The 19,230-nt window shown below is 37.6% G+C and overlaps 1 protein-coding gene across 4 annotated transcripts in view; it reads right to left on the bottom strand.

Moving 5' to 3' along the window:
* NEK7 (NIMA related kinase 7) overlaps positions 1 to 19,230 on the bottom strand; it is a 67,202-nt gene that overhangs the window by 32,273 nt on the left and 15,699 nt on the right. For all 4 annotated transcript variants that reach the window (XR_009274931.1, XR_009274932.1, XM_058808415.1 and 1 more), the window contains exons 3-5: positions 18,965 to 19,105; positions 9,319 to 9,381; positions 8,644 to 8,754 (exon numbers count right to left, since the gene is read on the bottom strand). Coding sequence is in view for 2 of the 4 variants with exons in the window: in XM_058808415.1 (XP_058664398.1) it covers positions 8,644 to 8,754; positions 9,319 to 9,381; positions 18,965 to 19,105 (315 nt within the window). In the remaining 2 variants the exon portion in view is untranslated. The remainder of the gene's footprint in view (positions 1 to 8,643; positions 8,755 to 9,318; positions 9,382 to 18,964; positions 19,106 to 19,230) is intronic.

Here is a 19,230-nt window from a genome sequence, read left to right as displayed (position 1 = left end):
GAGTAGCAGCTGTCTCTTACTTGTAAAAAGAGAACAAATACCAAAAAAACCCACCCAAACTATTTTTCATCTATCAACTGAACATACCAAAAGCAATAAGTATTCAGCCAATAAAGTGACGAAAATAAAAATATTTACCTGGTTTGTTTTCCAACTTTCATTAACAGTTGCTTATATCCCCCCTTACTGAAGATGCCATACATTTATTTTTTACCCTTGCAGAATTCACAAGAAAAAGAGGTCAAAAAAATTAAATCTTCCTTTATTAGTCATCTTAGTATATTGCAAACTTTATTTCATTAAGAAGAACAAAAGACTAAGATACTGTACAAAAATTAACATACAAAATAATGGTACTAACAGAAGTACCTATTAGCATCAGAAGGACAAGTCAGTAGAATTAAACTGTGGAACTGTGGTCTTTCCTTTAAAAAAAAAAAAACAAACCAAAAACCAGAAGAATGCTGCAGGGACACCACAGAACTGAGACAGAAGCATCTTCTCAAACAGAATTTTATTTCAGAAAAAATCAAAAAAGGACATTCACTTACAAGAAATTGTAAGCCTTGTAAAATTTTTTTCATATTTTCCATTTTAGTATATATTCTTTCATGCTAATAATCAGACTTAGTAATCCTTCTGGTTAAACTCATATTCCTTAGAAAGCTCCGGACAAAGTCACTTTACATAAATGTATTTTTAGCCAACTTTCTTTGCAAGGATTCATTTCATTTTTCCTTATTGAGCAGCCCACCTACAGTCCCTCTGTTCCACCTAACGTTTTTGCTAATGCAAAAGAGCAAGGACACAGAGTGCTCAGAAATAGAGATCACCTACTGAAATTTGATGTACTTGCAGAACCACTAATATAAAATTTCCAATACTGCATCATTTTCCTTGTCTCTGCTGTTACTACTGACTGGGGCCTCTTAAAACACACAGCCACATGTTTTAATTCAACAGTATTTGTTTACATGCATCTCTCTCCCAAAAAAATCCCCTTGGGAAAACTGGTACAGCATGAAGAGGTGAAACTCGTGCTTCAATCACTAATCTACCTCCTAATAAAAAACATGACACAGTAAATACAGAGGCCATAATTTTAACTTTTTTTTCCTTTCTCTGCAAACAAGGTGGACAGATTTGTAATCTCTATTCCGTGCAAGTTATCCACCTAGTGCAAACACTGACAGAGCAAATTTTTCAAATGCAAGTCTGTGAAAAATGAAAATTAGTCCCCAAGTATTGTTTGCAGGTCATTTCAAATAGTAAAAGTATCCAGAACTATTATTCAATAAAATCTTCCAACTCTCCCTGCTCTTTAAAGGCTCACAGACAATTTTAGAGCCAGTGGGCAAAGGTGGAGATGAAATCTCCAAAGCCTGTGTAAGTTCAATGAAGTTTACTGTCAGGTTCACTTTTCATAGCTGACTGACACCATTATTTTCTTGTGTGTACAGCCTACTTCAACACCTTCAGGTGTGATGCCTGTGAAGACAACTGACCACAAGACAAAACACTGCTGATTGTCTAATTATTTCAGCAGAAAATCTGCCCATTTATTCTTATTCCAGTATCAGCCACACACAATGGCTGACTCACAGCAAAACTAACAAGGCTGCCTGGCAACTACCCAGCCCAATTATCCCACTGATTACAAACTGTGGCACCAGCCAGCTCCCATTCTGCCAGCACTTGCATGTAACACACCCAAGGTACACTGCTCCTGCTGCTGCTCTCACTGTGGGCACTTGCGGTGACAGCAAAGGTGACAGTGGAGCACCTGTCAGACACCCCAGTGACACACATGGATGGAGGAAAAGCTTACCAGAAGCAGCTCTACCACCCTGCCAGGGCTCTGTGCCCTCAACTTTTCTTTTAAGACTTCACAGCTCCATCCACAGAGCAGCCACTTCCTCTCAGAACACCCCACCCTGCTTTTTTACCTGCTACACAGCTAACATAGATACACAAAGTTGAACAGGATGAACTATTTTTTAATTACAGGAGGTAAAAAAAAAAAAAAAAAAGAAAAAAGTTTTTAGCAGCCTTAAAAAAGGTTAGTGGCAAAAATTAGCCTGAGTGGTTCAAAGCCCCAGGTTCCTCCCTTAGGAAAAGGCACATAAAAATAGTTTAGCTTTGATCTGTAATTAGCACACTCTGTGTTACACTATCCTATTATATTAAAGGCTTCTTCAAGCTACACTCTATCTTTTGAAGCTTTTTTCAAAAATGAGTAAGGAAAAAAGCTAAGGTAAAGGTGATACAGAAAGCAAAAAATAAACCAATGAGGAAAAAATATTTTGAAGCATTTAACATATATCAATGATGTAACTTCAGCAAAGTGCCAAACTGTTCTATATTATAAAATATAACCATATGCTCAATAAAAATACTTTTGTGAGGAGGTTTGGTGTGGGGGTGGTGGTACTGGGGTTTTTTGTTCTTTAAATTAAATCTAGCAGTCATGGAAAGAAAAAAATAGCACGAGAGACACGGATACTGCTGAAAGCCAAAAGAACCAGATTCCATGTTTTAAAATCTGCAATTCTGGGTCAAGGTAAATCAGTATTGTGAAATGAAATAAATTACACAAAAATGCACAAAAGACTGCTTTAAAAATACTTTTCCCAAAATCATTATGTCAACTATTTGGACATAAATATATGCATAAGAAAAATCTCAGAATTAGAGCCACAATAATTTTTCCCCCTTGAGAGTGTGTGCATGCAATTTTCAGTTTTGTTTTCTTTATGTTAGAAGACCCTTTACTCATTCATTCATGACACTCAGCTAATGAGCAGTTTGAAAATGTCTCTAGGCTTTGTTTATTGTGCACTATTCATAACCTATTATTAAATATAAGTTTCAGGGAGGGATACAGTTTCCTAGTATGCATTGTTGGAATATCAAATTAATAAAATATATTCACAAATGGTCTCAGAAATGATGAGGTAGTAATATCCCCATTTTACAGATTAGAATGTGGGCCAAGAATAGAGATCAAAAGTGTTAATTAATTCTGGCACCAATTTAAGGACCTCCTTCTCAACATACATAGCTGTATGAAACAGTCCATCTTCAAAGCACAGTTCCACTCAGAATGAAGCTGTGAATGCTCAATACTTCTACTAATCAAGATCCAGAGTTTTGCCTTCACTGTCAAAAATACAGAATAAGCAATTAGAATTATCCCCAAAAAGCAGTGCTGAAGCAGTTTATTCAGTATCCCTTAGGGAGAGAACAAGTAAGAATGGTCTTTGGAAAAACCTTGAATTGTACTAACCACAAAACCTTTGTCTTCCAAATTCCCTGCCTAGTAAACAACTATTAAAGCAAAGAAAGCAGCACAGCTGCAACCATTTCTACACAGAGTAGCTGCACTCTTAACAGAGTGACATCCCATCCTGCTCCCAGCCAGTCTGACTTAACCCATCCAGGCTCTCTCCCTGCAGACAGTCAGTTTGTCTGTCTAAGGGATCCCTGCCCCATCAGTCCCATTCTCTGACAACAACACATCAGCTCTGCTCCAACCTCCCTGTCCCCATGTCCAGTACTGGAAATCCCATTTCACAATTTCCCAATACACCACTCTTATTCTCTTACGCTCCTCAGCCTCTCCTCCCAGTGGTACAAATTCCCTGTCTGCCTTCCCCCAAACCCTGCCACGCAGCCAAGGTGAGCTTGTCCTCCTTCTTCCCAGGCAGAGGCTCTCTCTGTGCCTAAGGATCACTCAGCTCCTTGTCCCAGCCTGCTCCTCAGTCTGCCTTGTCTTCCCTCTTCTCCACATTCATCTCAGATTTCTGCCTTTCCCAGGCTGTTAAAAAGAATCAACACTCTCCAGACACAGGAAAGCTTCAGCCCATCCAAAGCATCTAGAAGAAGTTATTTCTGGCAGTGCCACCTCAGTCACCCACCCTACTCCAGGTCTAAGCACTGACAGTCACTCAGGTTGTGTCAGCACCAACAGACACAGCAGGTTCACACAGCTCTGCATGTACAGAAATTCCCAATTTCTGGAATTATGCTCCAGCAATTTCTGTTAAGCACATATGTTAGAAGAATTAAAATTTAGGTAAATTTTCACAGCCATTTCTGTAAGAAAAATCCCCTGAGTTTTACATCTGTTTCAAGGCACAAAGGGGCTTAGAATATTTAAGATTCAAAGGCTGCAAGATATTATAATGAACCATTGGCATCCAACATTTTAGTAGGAAATTGCTATATTTTGACAAACTGAAAGCATTCTCACACAGCTAAATATTTGGCAATCCCAGCAGCAAGCAGTTAGTCCTGCTGGACATGTGTGTGCATGGCAGAAAACAGCTTCTGCAACACTGCCATTCAAAATACACAGGAAACAGCAATTTTCTCACTAGCTTTCCAAACAGGAACATCAACTATCTCCTACAACTGCTCCAGTTTTAGATCAATGTTTTGGATAATGAAAAGACAGATAGCCAAATAGCTGAGGGTTTCCCAAAATTCTGGGAAGGGCACGCAAAATTTAACACCTGGCCTGCTAAATTCTGACACTGCACCTCTTCCCTACACAGATGCTTCCCTAACTTCATACTCCCAAAATTCTTGCAAATATCACAGCAAAAAAAATTTACTGCTATGGCAATTAAACAGTCAAACTATTAGCTACCATGTACTAGCAATACTTATCAGAAAATCCCGCTTTCTGCAAAAGCATCTATACATTTCTAGCACATTCCCAGGACAGCAATCCACCAGAAAACAGTTGGGAAAAAAACATTCCCTGCAACACAAGCAGCTTCACTGCAGAGGGAATGGGCAATGATGGGCTCTGAGGCTCCCAGGGCAGCTAGCCCTTACCCAGGTAAGCTGTAGCCAACCTCAGAGGGCTGCAAAGAAGTCTCAAACTCCAGAGCTAATGTACTTTGGCATAGGAAGCAGGGGCTGCATTCCAGACCATGTGGAGAGGAGAAATTGCCTGATGCAGTTTCATACAGTGAAGCCCAAAATATCCACCTCTACTGAAACATTGAAATTAGAATCCATGAGATTTCAAACAAGTCTGAACAGAGCTCCAGCTCCTGCAAGGAACAATTTAGATCTGCATCAGTTACTTGGGAAGAAGAGACTATTCCTGCATTTGGACTATCCTATAAAAAAAGAAGTTCAAGGACAAAGAACTCACTGGTCCTAGCTATAGAAACTGGAGATACCAATAGGAATTGCATACTGATGTTTTAAAATATTTGTTATTTTACCCAGCTAATTATAGTATGTTTATCTTTAAATAAAGTTGAAAAAATACACACAAAAAGTGCTGTCTGAGGAGTGACTGAAGTGCCTAGGTGACGTTTTGTACAATTCAAGTTATTTTCCATCTATCTTGAGAAGGCAGCACACATATTTTCAACTTTTCAGATGAAAGCTTTTATGCTTGTTTCCAAAACATTATTAACTTCCTTAAGATCTGTATGACATATTCAGTTTAAAGTCTGCAATTTTTTTCAGTGCACTAAGATTATTTGCCAGAAGAAACTAAAACCTAAAAATAACTGCAGAAATTAAACAGACTTTGAAGTTTAGTGCTGAGTTAAAAAACCCCCAAGATTTTAGTGCCTTGATAACATCCCTTCTTGCAAGCCTAGTAATTTTATATTTAACCTTAAATACTATGCTAATTATTCTGCACAACAATTCAAGTTCTCTTGTTCCAACATCTTCAGGACTTTGTGAACCAGCTCTTTTTACTGAATTATCATGCATTTTCTTCATTCAATTAGTAGATTCTTCTTTATCTGTGGCAATTTCTTTATCCAATATATCAACTGCTGCTTGAAAGCAAGAAAACAAACTAAAAAACCCACAGAAAATTTTCACTTTGTCACTGTTTGTGGCAGAGGAGAACTAAGACTAACAAGAAAAGGGACCAAGCCTCAATCTTGCCTTACAACATATTATTGTATTGCAGAAGGAGGTTGTATTATGAGGTAACAGCAGTTCTCATGAACTACCCTGAACCTTGGCAGCCATGCACTATCACATGTTCTGCAGTGGAGACCACAGACAAACAACAGACCATGAGCAACTGGGACTTAGCACAATAGCTAATAATGATTTACTTGTGATATCTTGGAGGTAATAGTATCCAGCAATCTAATTCACGGGCAGAAGAATCAAGAGTTTTTTCTTCTTTCACCATGCCCATAGAGGGGTTACACAGTGCTGAGGCACTGCAGTGCAAAACTAACAGAGAGTCAAATACAAACATTTCTCCTCACTCATGTTTCCCTCTCAGTTTTACTGATATGCCAATATGCCACTTACAAGAACTCTAACAGGCCATTAAAAGCTGTACAGTAAGAAATTCTCAATTTTGAGCTCTCCAGCTTTTGAGAATGGAGGCTATATTGAAACATCACCCTGTGACAGAGACAATTAAAAAAATAATGAAGGTAAAGTGGATTAAATCTGTGTATGTACATACATAAACACAGCAGCAGAGAGAACACGAAATACCTCTGCTTTCATTATGTGATATGTAAATGCCAATGCACAGCTGCTTTTTTTTGGACATACAGCAGATTCTATGAATTCTATTAGAATACATCTGAATACACCAAGTGATTTTGCTCAGTTGCCTACTCAATGGGGACAAAGAGAGCATTATCTGCAGGTGACAAGAGGGACAGTATGAAAGCTGGGGCAGTAGGGATGTCCTTCATTATGGGAAGAACTAAAGAATTCATTAAGGTGCACTGTGAGGCAGGCATCCTTGTAAGTATTCTCTGATGTGCCAATAATGTCATAACAAATACCTAAGTAAACTAATTAAGTAGTTTTCCCTCACATTAACATTGGTTTTTGTGTCATTCAAGCTGTGGTCATTTACAACTTCAGAAACATGCTTGATCCCCTCTACAAATCACACAAGCCTGGTACCCAAACATTGTTCTGAGGGTGTCTCCACATTCCCCAACAACTTAGAGCAACATTCTAGCAAGAACACTGGAAACCAAAGCAGTTTGTCTTGATAACACAACATAGTTATTTACCTTAAGAGTGTGACAGGCAGCCACTCTTCTACGAAGATTCTATACTACTATGTATCATTCATTTTCCAGGCAATTTTTAAAATACATTTTTAAGACTGGTGAGCCCCACACTTAAACTCATATTGTCAAAGTAATCTACCAAATCATTTCCTCCACCAGCAGCATGAAGACAGTGCATTGTGACACCTCATACATATTTAATAATAGCCTGATAGGCTGTCATTAACATCAAACAGCAATCTGCGTTTGCTACATTAAACATGATCCCTGTGTTAAGAGGACAATCTCAAAGTGCCTCCAAGATCGAGCCTGTAAGAAATACCCACCGACTTGAACAAGGTGTAATGAGGCCAACTGCACTGAAAAAGCCACACACTGGATTTAAAATTAAATAATAAAAAAAGCAAGGGAAAAAAGAAAAAGCTTCAGTGGGTCATAAGACCAGACATGCCATAAGGCAATCTGTCACAGAGTACTCATATTAGTAACTGTTGTGTCAAAACTGAACATTCAAAAGAAAAGACAAACCTTCCTTTATGTTTTATGAAATGTAAGCCCACAGAATTAATAATTCATGAGATGAAGAAAAATATCACATTTGGCTATAAATATTAACAGACGCTGTCAACCTGCTTAGAACTAAATTTTGACTGTCCTACCTCACAATTATCAATTTAGAAAGGAATATTCTTCAAAAGCTAAAAAAAAAAAACCACCATGAAAGTCATTAATGAAGAAATTAACATTCTCTATTCATGTAGGTCCCAAGCAAAACAGCCCAACTGTGTTCTGTGCCTGGTGCTGCTGAGTGAACACTAATTGACTGGCATTGTTTGTGCCCAGAGTGGTGTTGTGCTGTGTTGACAGCAATAATGCTGGTGTGCACACAAGGAAAAATGCTAAAAGGGACATACTAGACCCAAGACACAGTGGAAAAAGGAAAGGGAACAAGAGGAAGTAGTTGTCAAATGACCAACATTAAAAAAGGCAGTTAAAACTTCATAGAAGTTTCAGAATACAGAATTTTATACAACGGGTCTTGGATAAATTTTACTGATTAGCTAAATAGGCATTTAAATATTACAAAAAAACCCAAAAGCAATTAAACCATAATGCACAACCACATATCAGTAAACTCACTTCATGTGATCTCAAAGAAATATGAAATATATTTTTAGCAGATCAAGTTCAAGGTCTAGAAGACACTTCTGCTGTATGGCCACAGTTCTCTGCTTTCACTTCTTTTATTGAGAATAGAATATTGGAACACAAAACAATTGTGCCAAAATATCCAGAATGCCATTAAAATGGTTTGTTCTAAATGGTGGCAATGCTTTTCCTTACAGCATTTTTTTCTTCTCCCCAGCACTAATATAACTTAGTCTACTTATGGCCCCATCTGCACTTACATCCTGAGCAAAGTGTTAAAAATACTTACATAAGCCTCAATATTGGCATACACTAAAAAAACAAAAGATCAGATTAAACACCTTACTTTTCTCAGATCCTGACATTTTTATTGCATTTCACCCAGTGATGATCACGCAGAATGAAAAGCCAAAGCTGAACATTACAAGCTCTTTATTTTTTTAAAAAACATAATCCCTACCTTTATCATTCTAGAGAGATCTCCAGCATCTGCTAATTCCAACACTATGTTCAGTTCATTGTCTTCAATGAATGAGGCATAATATTTAATTACATTTGGATGATTCAGTTGCTAAGAAAGCAAAATAGTAATTCACATTTTAGTGTAGAGCACGCCACATGTTTTAAGACTAACATAACAAACATTCTTATTTAGGCAAACAAAACAACCCCTAAAATCTATTTCACTATGATACAAATTAGAAAAGTATATGCTGATAAGAAGCATTTACAAATACTCTGCAAGAACAGGATGGCATTTTAGGATCTACACGGTGACTGACACTGCAGTTTTAGAGGACTTTTGCTTCAATGTATATATCCAATAGCATGCTAAACTTATCTGGAACAATGAAGTTGATTTCTGAAGTAGATAGCAAAATCAATTTTTGAAGTCAGGATTTTACTGTACAAAGGACAGTATTTTAGTTTTGGCAGAAACTTTTACTAGAAGTGTTACTCATTACAGATTTACTTCTCAATATTAACTTCTAAAATAATAAAGACCACAAAATTCTACAAAGTGAGGCATTTAAAAAACTCTACACAAAAAACAGTGGACACCTCAATTATGTCTATGAAAAACATACCACATTTTTTGATGACAGATACATATTTTCTAAACAAAATCTTTTACCTTAAGAAGATCTATTTCTTTGATGCAGTCAGCACGAGCTTTGGCATCCATTAAATCAAATATCTGTGCACAAGAGATAAAATATTGTTATTAAGTGATAAAAATACAGGAAATTGAGTAATCATTACCATTATTTCATAGCATCCATAAAGCAACCTGAATTATGCATTTCATGGCAAGATGTAATATCACAGTAAGAAATATTTCTAATGCTCTGATGCACTGATTTAGTGCTGTGGCCATTCTTTTAGCCCCCTCACAGGAAACAAGTCCATTTTAAGTACCAGCTTTCCAATGACTTAATTGCCACCTCTGAATATCTGTTCCAACACACAGGAATAATTCAGCAGCCTTATAAATGCTTCAAATCTCAGGCTCCTATCCCGTTCTGCCACACTTTTTTCACAAACTGATTCCTTAGTACTGAGCATATCTTTTTACACCTTAGTCTTGTTACAGGCTTCCACTTCAATTCTAAAAAATGCATATTATTTTACTCTCAGGATCAGAACTTCATTGTCACCTCCAATTCCTTCTCTCCCATTTCCTTCCCTTCAGCCAGCAAAGCAGTGACTTGGGTTATGCTATCTGTACTAGAGCCCTTTATTCTAAGCCCTTATCTGTCACCTTGATTTTTATAGGCTTTTACATTTAGACATCTCTGCTCTTCATTTTTCCCCCCACCTCATAACCTACTCCAAATTATTTTACGTGTCTCATTTTCACATTCTCCAGTTAGCCTGAAGAATTAGAATTATTCTTCACTAATTTCACTTTTTGTTTGGCACTTTTTTCTGCCATTAGAGTCCTTGTCCAAATTCTACACATCTATATTTAATGTAATGTCTGTTTTCACTCTCTTTTTCACCACCTCTGGGTTTTCACTTCACTAATGTGCACCTTCATACATTGACTATTTCCCTTTAAAATTACCAAAATGCTACTTCCTCTAAGAATCCTTCCTCTCTCATTTGTGATTACCTTCTGAATTTAACAAAACAAAAAATAAATAATCTCCAACTTCTTTGTGGTCTGCACATTATATTTGAACTATCCAGAGGAATCAGACACCCTCAGCTTTATTCATGACCACAACACTTCCAAAATCACCATTTCAATTAGAACTTCTCATGCATATCATGCTTCTAGATAGGTAGTCACCAAGAAAAGATGTTTTATGTCCTGTGAAGATCACAGGTATCAACTCCAAAAGCTCAACAGCTGACAACTTCTATTTAGTATCTTGCCACTAACGCCAGAAACCAAAATATGGATTAACAGCAGTGTCAGTACTGAAAGTCTGCAAAGAGGTCATCTCAAACTGACTGCCTGACTGCTCACACCAGCCACACCTTCCTTCCCTCTCCCCAGAGAAGTTCAGACACATCAGGGAGTCTGCACATGATTTGCTGAACCTCACCTTCATTTTCTACACCACTCTGCACAGTGAGTTTGTCATTCCTTTAATCAACTGAAAGGAGAAGTCTGGAAACCTCATGTATGGAGCACAGACCTCACAGAGCACACATGTGCCCCTGACTAACCACTACTTCTCTTCACACATCTCATCTTCTGTCCTCAGGGCTGGCATCAGAAATAAGAGCCTGTAGTGGATACCAGACTCACTTTTTGAAGAGGCAAAAGAAAAAGTAATAAAAAAAATATTTAAAAAATCAAATACCAGACTTGCAGATAGTAAGAAAAGGGGTAGAAGAGAAGAAAGAAGAAAACAATAAAATAAAACTATTGAAAATGAAAGAAAAGGAATAAGCCACTACACAATTACTAGTATACTAATGCCAGGATGATGGGAAATAAACAGAGTTAAAAGCAGTTATTCAAGCAGCAGACTGGGGGGGACCTAACAAACACAGCAAGTTAAAGCACAAGAAAGGAAAGCTAACACTAAGAAATAAAGCAATTTCAGATGTAGTAGAAGAAAAGAGTACTATATGTGAAATTACAGGTACAAGCATCAAAAGATAAGTAACACTGATGAAAACAGAAAAGAGCTTCTGAATTCAAGCTGGAAATTTAGTGAAGGAGATGAAATAGCCTGTATCTGTTATAGATCTGCACTTTGAATGAAAAAGCCTTGCTCTTTAATAATTCTAACAACACATTAAAGTGCTAGGGTTTGGTACAGTCATGAGGGAGTCTAATGATTTTCCTGGGAAACATTTTCTAAAAGCCTAAATATTACAGGTAGCACATTAACTGAGGAAATACTGAGAAGGCATGAAATCAAATATTTTTCCTTATAACCTGAGAGACCAGAAAACAGAAAAATTTATACAGCATCTCCCAAAAACAACTAATGAAACTGTACCAGGAAGCAAGGGAAATAAGGGAACAGGTACAAGGGAGCATCTTGAGGCTTCATTTTTGTTGACTTCTAGACAACAGTGAGATAAGATCATTCCTTGTAAGTGATGCAGAGATTCAACTCTAAACACCCTTGAAAACCTAATCAAAACCGGGGACAGAATTCCAGAGTAAAAACTGTATGCAAACTATCTCCTTGTAAGATTTGGAAAACGACCAGAAACAAAGTTTCAAGATGCAAACCGAATGAGCTTCATTGTGTGACAAAACAGGGCAGCTTGCACCTGTTACTGGGTGTTCCAATATGCCAAGAGGCACAATAATGTATCTATTCCAGGAACAACTCCCTACACACCTAAACAAACAGGTTTTCCAAGAAAAGCTTTTTTTCAAGCTAAGCCTCTGCTAGGGACATAAATCAGTAAATCTCATACAGCAATAACAAAACAAGAAAAATAAAACCCTAGACCCAGGCCTGTGAAAAGCAGAATCAAGGCACAGGAAAGAAAGACGAAATTTTGTTTGTGTGTTCTGGATAGTATTCCCAGTACTTCTAATTTGTTATTAAACAGCATGGAATAGACTAGACCAAGCAGCTCCTCTCCCTAAAGGACAGGCTTAAGTTTTATAAACGTGACTCCCTTTACTTGTGCTGCACTTCATAAGCATCTTTGCAAATTTGTCACAGCTTCAGCTAAACTGAGTATTTCAGAAATTACCTAAATTAAATACAGCAAGGCAGCAAAAATAAGTCTTAACTGATCTGTACAACCACAAATACAGACAATCTTAAGATTTACTGTTTAGCATTCTTGTGGTTCTCAGATTTTGATCCAGATCTAACCTCAAAAGACTATAAATAGCATTTCCCAGAAATCTAGAACTTTAGTTCCACAGACATTAACTTCCTCCACCAAGATATTTTAAAAATAAACAACTAAAAAAAAGGTGAAAATGTCATTCAATCCATGGCCTCTGCAAAACCTCTGAATCATACCAGATGCAAAAAGCTTTCAGAGATTTTCTCTCTGAATAGATCATCTTTTATTTTGCCGAACTGCTGCAGTTCAGACCGGAGGATGCCAGTGTAACAAGCCATGTCAGCTCACACATGGAGGTTACTGCAAACACAAGGAAAAAGCCTCCGTGTTCCTCACCAGCAGATGACTCAACACTGAAGAACGACTCACCCTGAGAAATGGAAGTGGCAATGAAGGACTTGAAGAACACCCTTTCAAGTGCATGGCAGCACTGCACAGGGCACCTGGCAGCACTGAGAGCTGCTCAGCAGGAGAAGCTGCCCTTTGCCTGTGATGTGCTGCACACTGGCCATCACAGGTGGAGGGATGGCAGTACTTTCATCACAACTGGAACAGCTTACAGCTTTGCAGGCAGATTAATTCCACCTTTAGCTCCATGACTCAGCAAGCCCAGCTGAAAGGTCAGCCTATGCTCACCGTCAGTGCTGCACAGATCTCTCTCACACACACACGACTTTCACTGCAGACAGTACCCTCATGGCTATCAGCAGGCCACAGGTCTCATCCACCCCAGACACACACAGCCCAAGGACTTGTAACCTTTTGTCCAGCCTTCCCTGGGACTGCACTAATTTTCTGAGCTTGGTTTTAGCTGTAGCAGCATGTGTCCTGCAGCTGAGTGACTTAACTGCAACTAAGTCATTGCAGTCAAATGACTTGTGTCTAACCCAGTTTTGGATCCAGCTCGGCTCAAGTGCAACTGCACGGTCTGGACGAAATTCCAGCAGATTCCAAAGTCTAAAACAACTTTGGATTTTTGGATAGGCTTGAACAATAAGCTTTTGGATCAACACAAGCTGACTGCTTGAAATCACCCAGTAAAGTCTCCTATAAAGACACTACCAGCATCCTCCTCCCAGCAGAGCTCAGGTCACTGATGATGCTCCACACATTGGTTACTGGAAACCAGGAGGAATTAGGCAACCAGTGTTATCATCACTGTAACTGGCTAGTAATAAAAACTGCTGTATTTAGATTAGACTGCTAGGGTATTCATCAGACTAACAATAATTCCAATTCTTGACTCCATTTATGAAGTCAGGATCACAGGGTAATTCAGTTTGGAGGTAAGCTCCTCCAGTCAGCACCAATTCCACTCAGCATAAACTGCACAGTGTAATTTATTCTTATTTAAACTTTTAAGTCTTTCCCCCCAATTGCTATTTTCAAGGACTATAATAAGATCAACATTTCTAAAAATGAATTAGGATTGTTTTAGAAAAACTAATAAGCAGCAAACAATAGAGTAAATATTTTTATGATGTGACAGTTTATATAAAGAGTGTAATCAAAAAGTCTAATCATGGTAAGCTTTTTACTTTAGCTAGCAATTACTGGAAACTCCTTAAAACAATTAGGCAAATACAGCTGAAGAGATCTAAAGGAGCATTTTAAAAGCCCTTAGCAGTTTTTTCCCCACTTAGTAAGCAACACTGAGTGAAATAATCCTTTTTAGTTCTCAGTTGTTCATCTCATCCTGCAATCACCTATGTACAAAGGGAGAGAAGAAGGACAAAGATAGATTGATAGTTATCACACTTCTGTGTGCTATGCAACTAAGGGATCTCTGGTAACTTTCCACTCAATCTCTTGTCTAGTACCTTCATGTGAGCATAGACTATAGCCTTTTCTTTTAGCATTCCAGAAATGTCAGTTGTAAGTACTGTCAAGAGATACTGGTATTTTTAGAATACTTTCTAAGCTGTTATAAGCTTCAGAGCGGGAACTGTTCCTATGCGGATGTGTAAACTAAACAAAGGAGTTGCAATACTTGAGTTTAACTTCCTGAGTGAAGTTCTTATATACACATCCCCAGAAAGCTACAGGCATAGCAAAAAGGTTTAGAACCACGTGGAACCACCTGATGGAGAACATCAAGTACGAGCTTCTAAGTCCAGACTGTGTCTGATCGATAACCAGCTACCAACCAAATCCATTATCTGAAGTGAAGAGCCAAGTTGGGAATCTAGCTGACTCCACTTGCTCTGGACCATCACTTTTCCAGATTTTCCTTTTCAGCATTGAAAAGGATAAATTTAAAGATCATAAACCTACATCTGTTCTGTTCAAAATTCTGTATACAGCAAAACCAGCAAAAAAGCATTTCCAAACCACATCACAAGCATGACTGCTGTAACATAAACCTCGAGAGAAGCAAGCAAAATAAAGACCCAAATGCACAGAAATATTAAGAGATACAATACTGAACAGCAAAAAGCATTAGAGTATTTTGCCACCACAGCACTGCTGTGCTGAGACAATAGTGCTCCATAAAGTGTGAAATTACAAGTGCTTTTCTAAGATTAATTAACTATAATTCAGGCCTGAAGTAGCAATCCACTGACAATGTACAATGAATAATGAATGTACGTCCTAGATAAAAGGATTCATTGTCTGAATCTCTAACATGGGGCCTCCAATTCTGTAATGAAAGAAAAAGAAAGATGGAACAATGTAAGGCAGAAATGCAATTAATCTGAAATTTTGTTGAAATATGCAGCTTTACATACGTGAAATTTTGAGTAGCTATGGTTTCCTTAAAAAATAGCTCCTAAAGTGAATTCATCCAGCCTTACAGTCACTGACTTAGATATTTACCACTCTTTTGCCATTTAAAGATGATTTGTGACCATTAATTGCTTACTCTGCCCTTGGACTGGTCCTTGCTCAGAACACTGCCTTGTACCCCAGGTGTTCTGCTGCAGGGGTTACCCAGAGCTGCAGGAGCTAAGGCTCTGCTGTTTCCTCAGGCATCATCTGCAGCATAGTTTGGAGCTGAGATTTAGCACCTGTTAAGAAACTTACCTTAAAACTTTTCAATTTATACTGCTACAGTCATAGCTTACTCGGGGCTGACCTTTTCTGATGTTTCTTTAACTCAAAATATAGCTCAGACATTTGTAAAAGTTCAGAAGTGAAGATATGATTTTATTTCTGTTTTTATTTAGGTAGTATTTTAACAGCATCTCAAAAACATAGTTCCATGCTGGAAAAAGAGAAAACCTAATCATTACCTTCCTAATTACAAAAACACAAATCAAACATGGGAGGATGAAGCACAAAGAGTACAACAGGAAGGAAAGATCCAATATGCCATTTTGTGAATTCTGCTGGTTAAGTTACTATTAAAAAACCTGAAACAGCTCTCACTGTGCTACATACCCAAATAAAAACCAAATCAAGAATACTACTTCTTTCTCTCATCCGGACTCAGCAGCAACTACAAATTCAGCAAGAGTGGTTTCTGTCACCATCTGCTTGTCCTTTCTCCCACAGCATCTTACTGCTACTTGCTTCTGCTCACATTTTATTCCACAAACATACATTTTGTACACATTAATATAACATTTATCAATATTGTACATATTTCAGCCAAATAAAATTTTATTAGTGAAAAATAAACATTCTTGTTGGAAAGCTTCATAAGAGCCCAAAACTGGCAATCCTTTTGGAACAAATAAAGGCTGAAATCCTGCAACTCCACGAGAGGATAACTGAAGGATTCTAAGCCAAATAAGCCCTTGACAGCAGACACACACATGGGGTACCATTACCAAATACACATAAAGGAAACAGGAACACAACTAACCCAGCCAGGAAAACAAAATGGGGAGGGGATGGCACAGCCATGACTTGCAAGATTGGAGAGGAAGGAGGGCATATAAGATGTGAGAAAACGTGAGATGAAAATGGGCAGATAGTGGAAAACTAGAAGTTCACATCTCAGTTATGTCACTTAACACATGGTAGAGCATTTAGAGACACTGTCTTCAAGTAGAGAGTGAAATCCATGCACAGGTGTAAAACAGAGAATAAAGCCCCTCTCTCATAACTGAAAGAAGCATTTTTTTCTCCTGTTTTGTCCATGATGAGCTTCCATTAAAAAGGCATCAGAAAAAAAGAGTGTTTTCATTTCAATAAAATCAAACATGACTGAAATCAAAAGGAAGAAGCACTATCATAGAGCAGACCCACTCTTCAGCTCCTCTGAAAAGTAATTACCTCTCAATAAAAGACATATATGAAAGTAAATTTTATCGTGAAATCAAGTATTGTGATTATATTTACCAAAAATATTTCTAGGCAATGTTAGGTCACAAGAGCACAGTAACAATTTGATGGTCTTCTGTCCAAAAAGAACAGCTTTAGATATCAACTAAGCCAGCTGGAATGGCTGTGCCAAACACCCTGTGCTGCCATCTGAGCTGTCATTATGTGCTTAGGAACTTTCTCCCCTTCCAGGTTAAGCAAGTCTCACTTTCCATTCAGACAGTAGTGTCCTACATACATCAAGCTTCCACAAGGAAAATTACTTTACACAGAACACAGTCCCTCCTCATGTGCCCTAGGTAATAACTGGAAAACCAAGAGCCTATGTTGGACACTTAAAGACAATTGGAACCCTGTCACAATAAAGCCATTTGGGAAAGGTACAATTTTTTAAAACTATTTCCTACCAACAACCAAGTATATTCTTAGAAAATTAATAAAGGCTTAAATAAAAATTAAGTAAGAAAGCTTTTCTGCTGTAGAAACCACCACTTGCATAAGGACAGCATGATGCCATCTTCAGGCATCCAAAAAATCTTGTGTCAAATGGGGAAGTCTGCTGTGAGAATACAGCTACACATACTGACTTCTGAAATGCTGTTAGGAGTACACATGCTAAAATGCCTCTATTCTTAATGCAAGCACTGTTATAAAAATTTCATGGTTGGACTTTTATGACTTTCTTCAAGTACCCAGGCATTCCACATCCACCTTAATTGACATGCATTTCAAGTCACATTTGACCTTTTTGGTTTCTCACATGCTGAAAATGAAGGAAGAATTAGCCTAATGTTTTAAGACTGTTGATCAAAGTTCTTAGAATATATTTCAGCTTTTGAAGTAGTATATATCTGGCAGTTTTCCCAGAAGGGGGAACCAAGTCTCCTTTTTTATGACTGCCAGGACTAGCCCTGCCTCCTGGTGCTGCAGCACACAGGAAATCACAGAAAGTGAACAGCAAGTCAAGATATGACAGAGAAATTTACAGTGTATGCATTTAACTCAGCAAAACCAAAACTATTAAAATGCAGAAACTCTAGAAAACAATCTGCATAATATTACACATATTGTCTTGCAGTCTATAAAGATAAAAATACCCTTTCAGATCTGATGGCAGTACTTCTTCAAGTATTATACTAAACTTATATCAAGATCAAAAGTGAAATGCCAATTTAAGTTTTGATTTCGAAATTAAACATGTCAGAGAACTTTCATAGTACATCCACAGGGTAATGGTCTTAAAACTAACATCACTGAGTAGCTCCAAACAAAAATACAGACTGGAAATGAGACTGGAGAGAGGCATAGCTCGAGCTGTCTTTTGCCTGTGTTACAGTAGAAATGTTTCAGTCTGAAAAGCTGTTTCCATTTAAACTGCTGCTTTTGATTTAAACATTTTAAAATTGCTAATTGCTAAGACAAAGTATCTGAACAAATAATTAGTCCATTTCTTATGTTAAAATTTACAAGGGTTGGGCTTAATGTTTCTTGGCCACAGTAACTTAATTAGCCTGCTGCTCTTCCATCTTCTGTAACAACTGCTGTTTCACTACTGGCTAAACCAAGAACTTTGGAAACATTCAGGCTCCTCAAGAAATATTTTTGACCAATACAATTCACTTAGATCCACAGTGCACTTGCATTTAATTACCATGTAGAGTCCCACACAGATGTATTATTCATGAAGATGATCATATGAACTGAGCTGTATCCCAAAATCTGAAGGAAACTCTGAGCAACAGATTCAAGCACAATTTTGGTTTGTATTTGTCTCAGGTAGTTTTCAGTCTCTTGAAACAGTAACTCCCCTCCTTTTCACTATTACAATTTTCATTACATACAGACCTTATTTGATTTATGCACTTTTGAAGCATGGCTACTTGACTGAAAGATTACAGATGTTTATTCAATAAAAAATGTATGGATTTGAATAAAATATTTTCACATTAGACACCACTAAATATTCATATTATTTCTAGAGGCCAAGCTTTGGTTAGGAAACACAGCTCATTTATACATGTCATCTTTTTCAGCAACTCCGGACTTTATTTTCAATTTCAAAACACTGGTTTGTGGAATACTATATAAAGTCATGTATGAATTTTCAAAGTTCGTAATTCCCTGCCATCTCTAAACATTTAAAAATTCATTAAAATCACATCAGAATGGCAAATGCCTTTCAAATTTAACTGTACCAATCCTTTCAATATTTATGCAAAAATCATCCTTACCTGAACCTTCTTCAGAGCCACGGGTACCCCATCCAGCAGGCAGGTTGCTCTGTAAACTTCACTGAACTGCCCACGGCCAATCTTCTTCTCTATTCGGAAATTGGCAAGGGTGTTGTAGCCCATGTCAGGTCGTAAGGCTTTCTAGAATCAGAGATATTGCAAAGAAAGTTTGCATTTAAGATTAAATCAGTAAGACTAATCACACCAGTGTAAAGATACATATGAAGGAATATGGTTTAAACTATTAAAATTCCTCCATTCCAATG

Source organism: Ammospiza caudacuta, chromosome 7 (assembly GCF_027887145.1).
Source record: "Ammospiza caudacuta isolate bAmmCau1 chromosome 7, bAmmCau1.pri, whole genome shotgun sequence".
NCBI classification, from domain to species: Eukaryota; Metazoa; Chordata; class Aves; order Passeriformes; family Passerellidae; genus Ammospiza; species Ammospiza caudacuta.
This window is presented reverse-complemented; position numbering and strand designations above follow the sequence as displayed.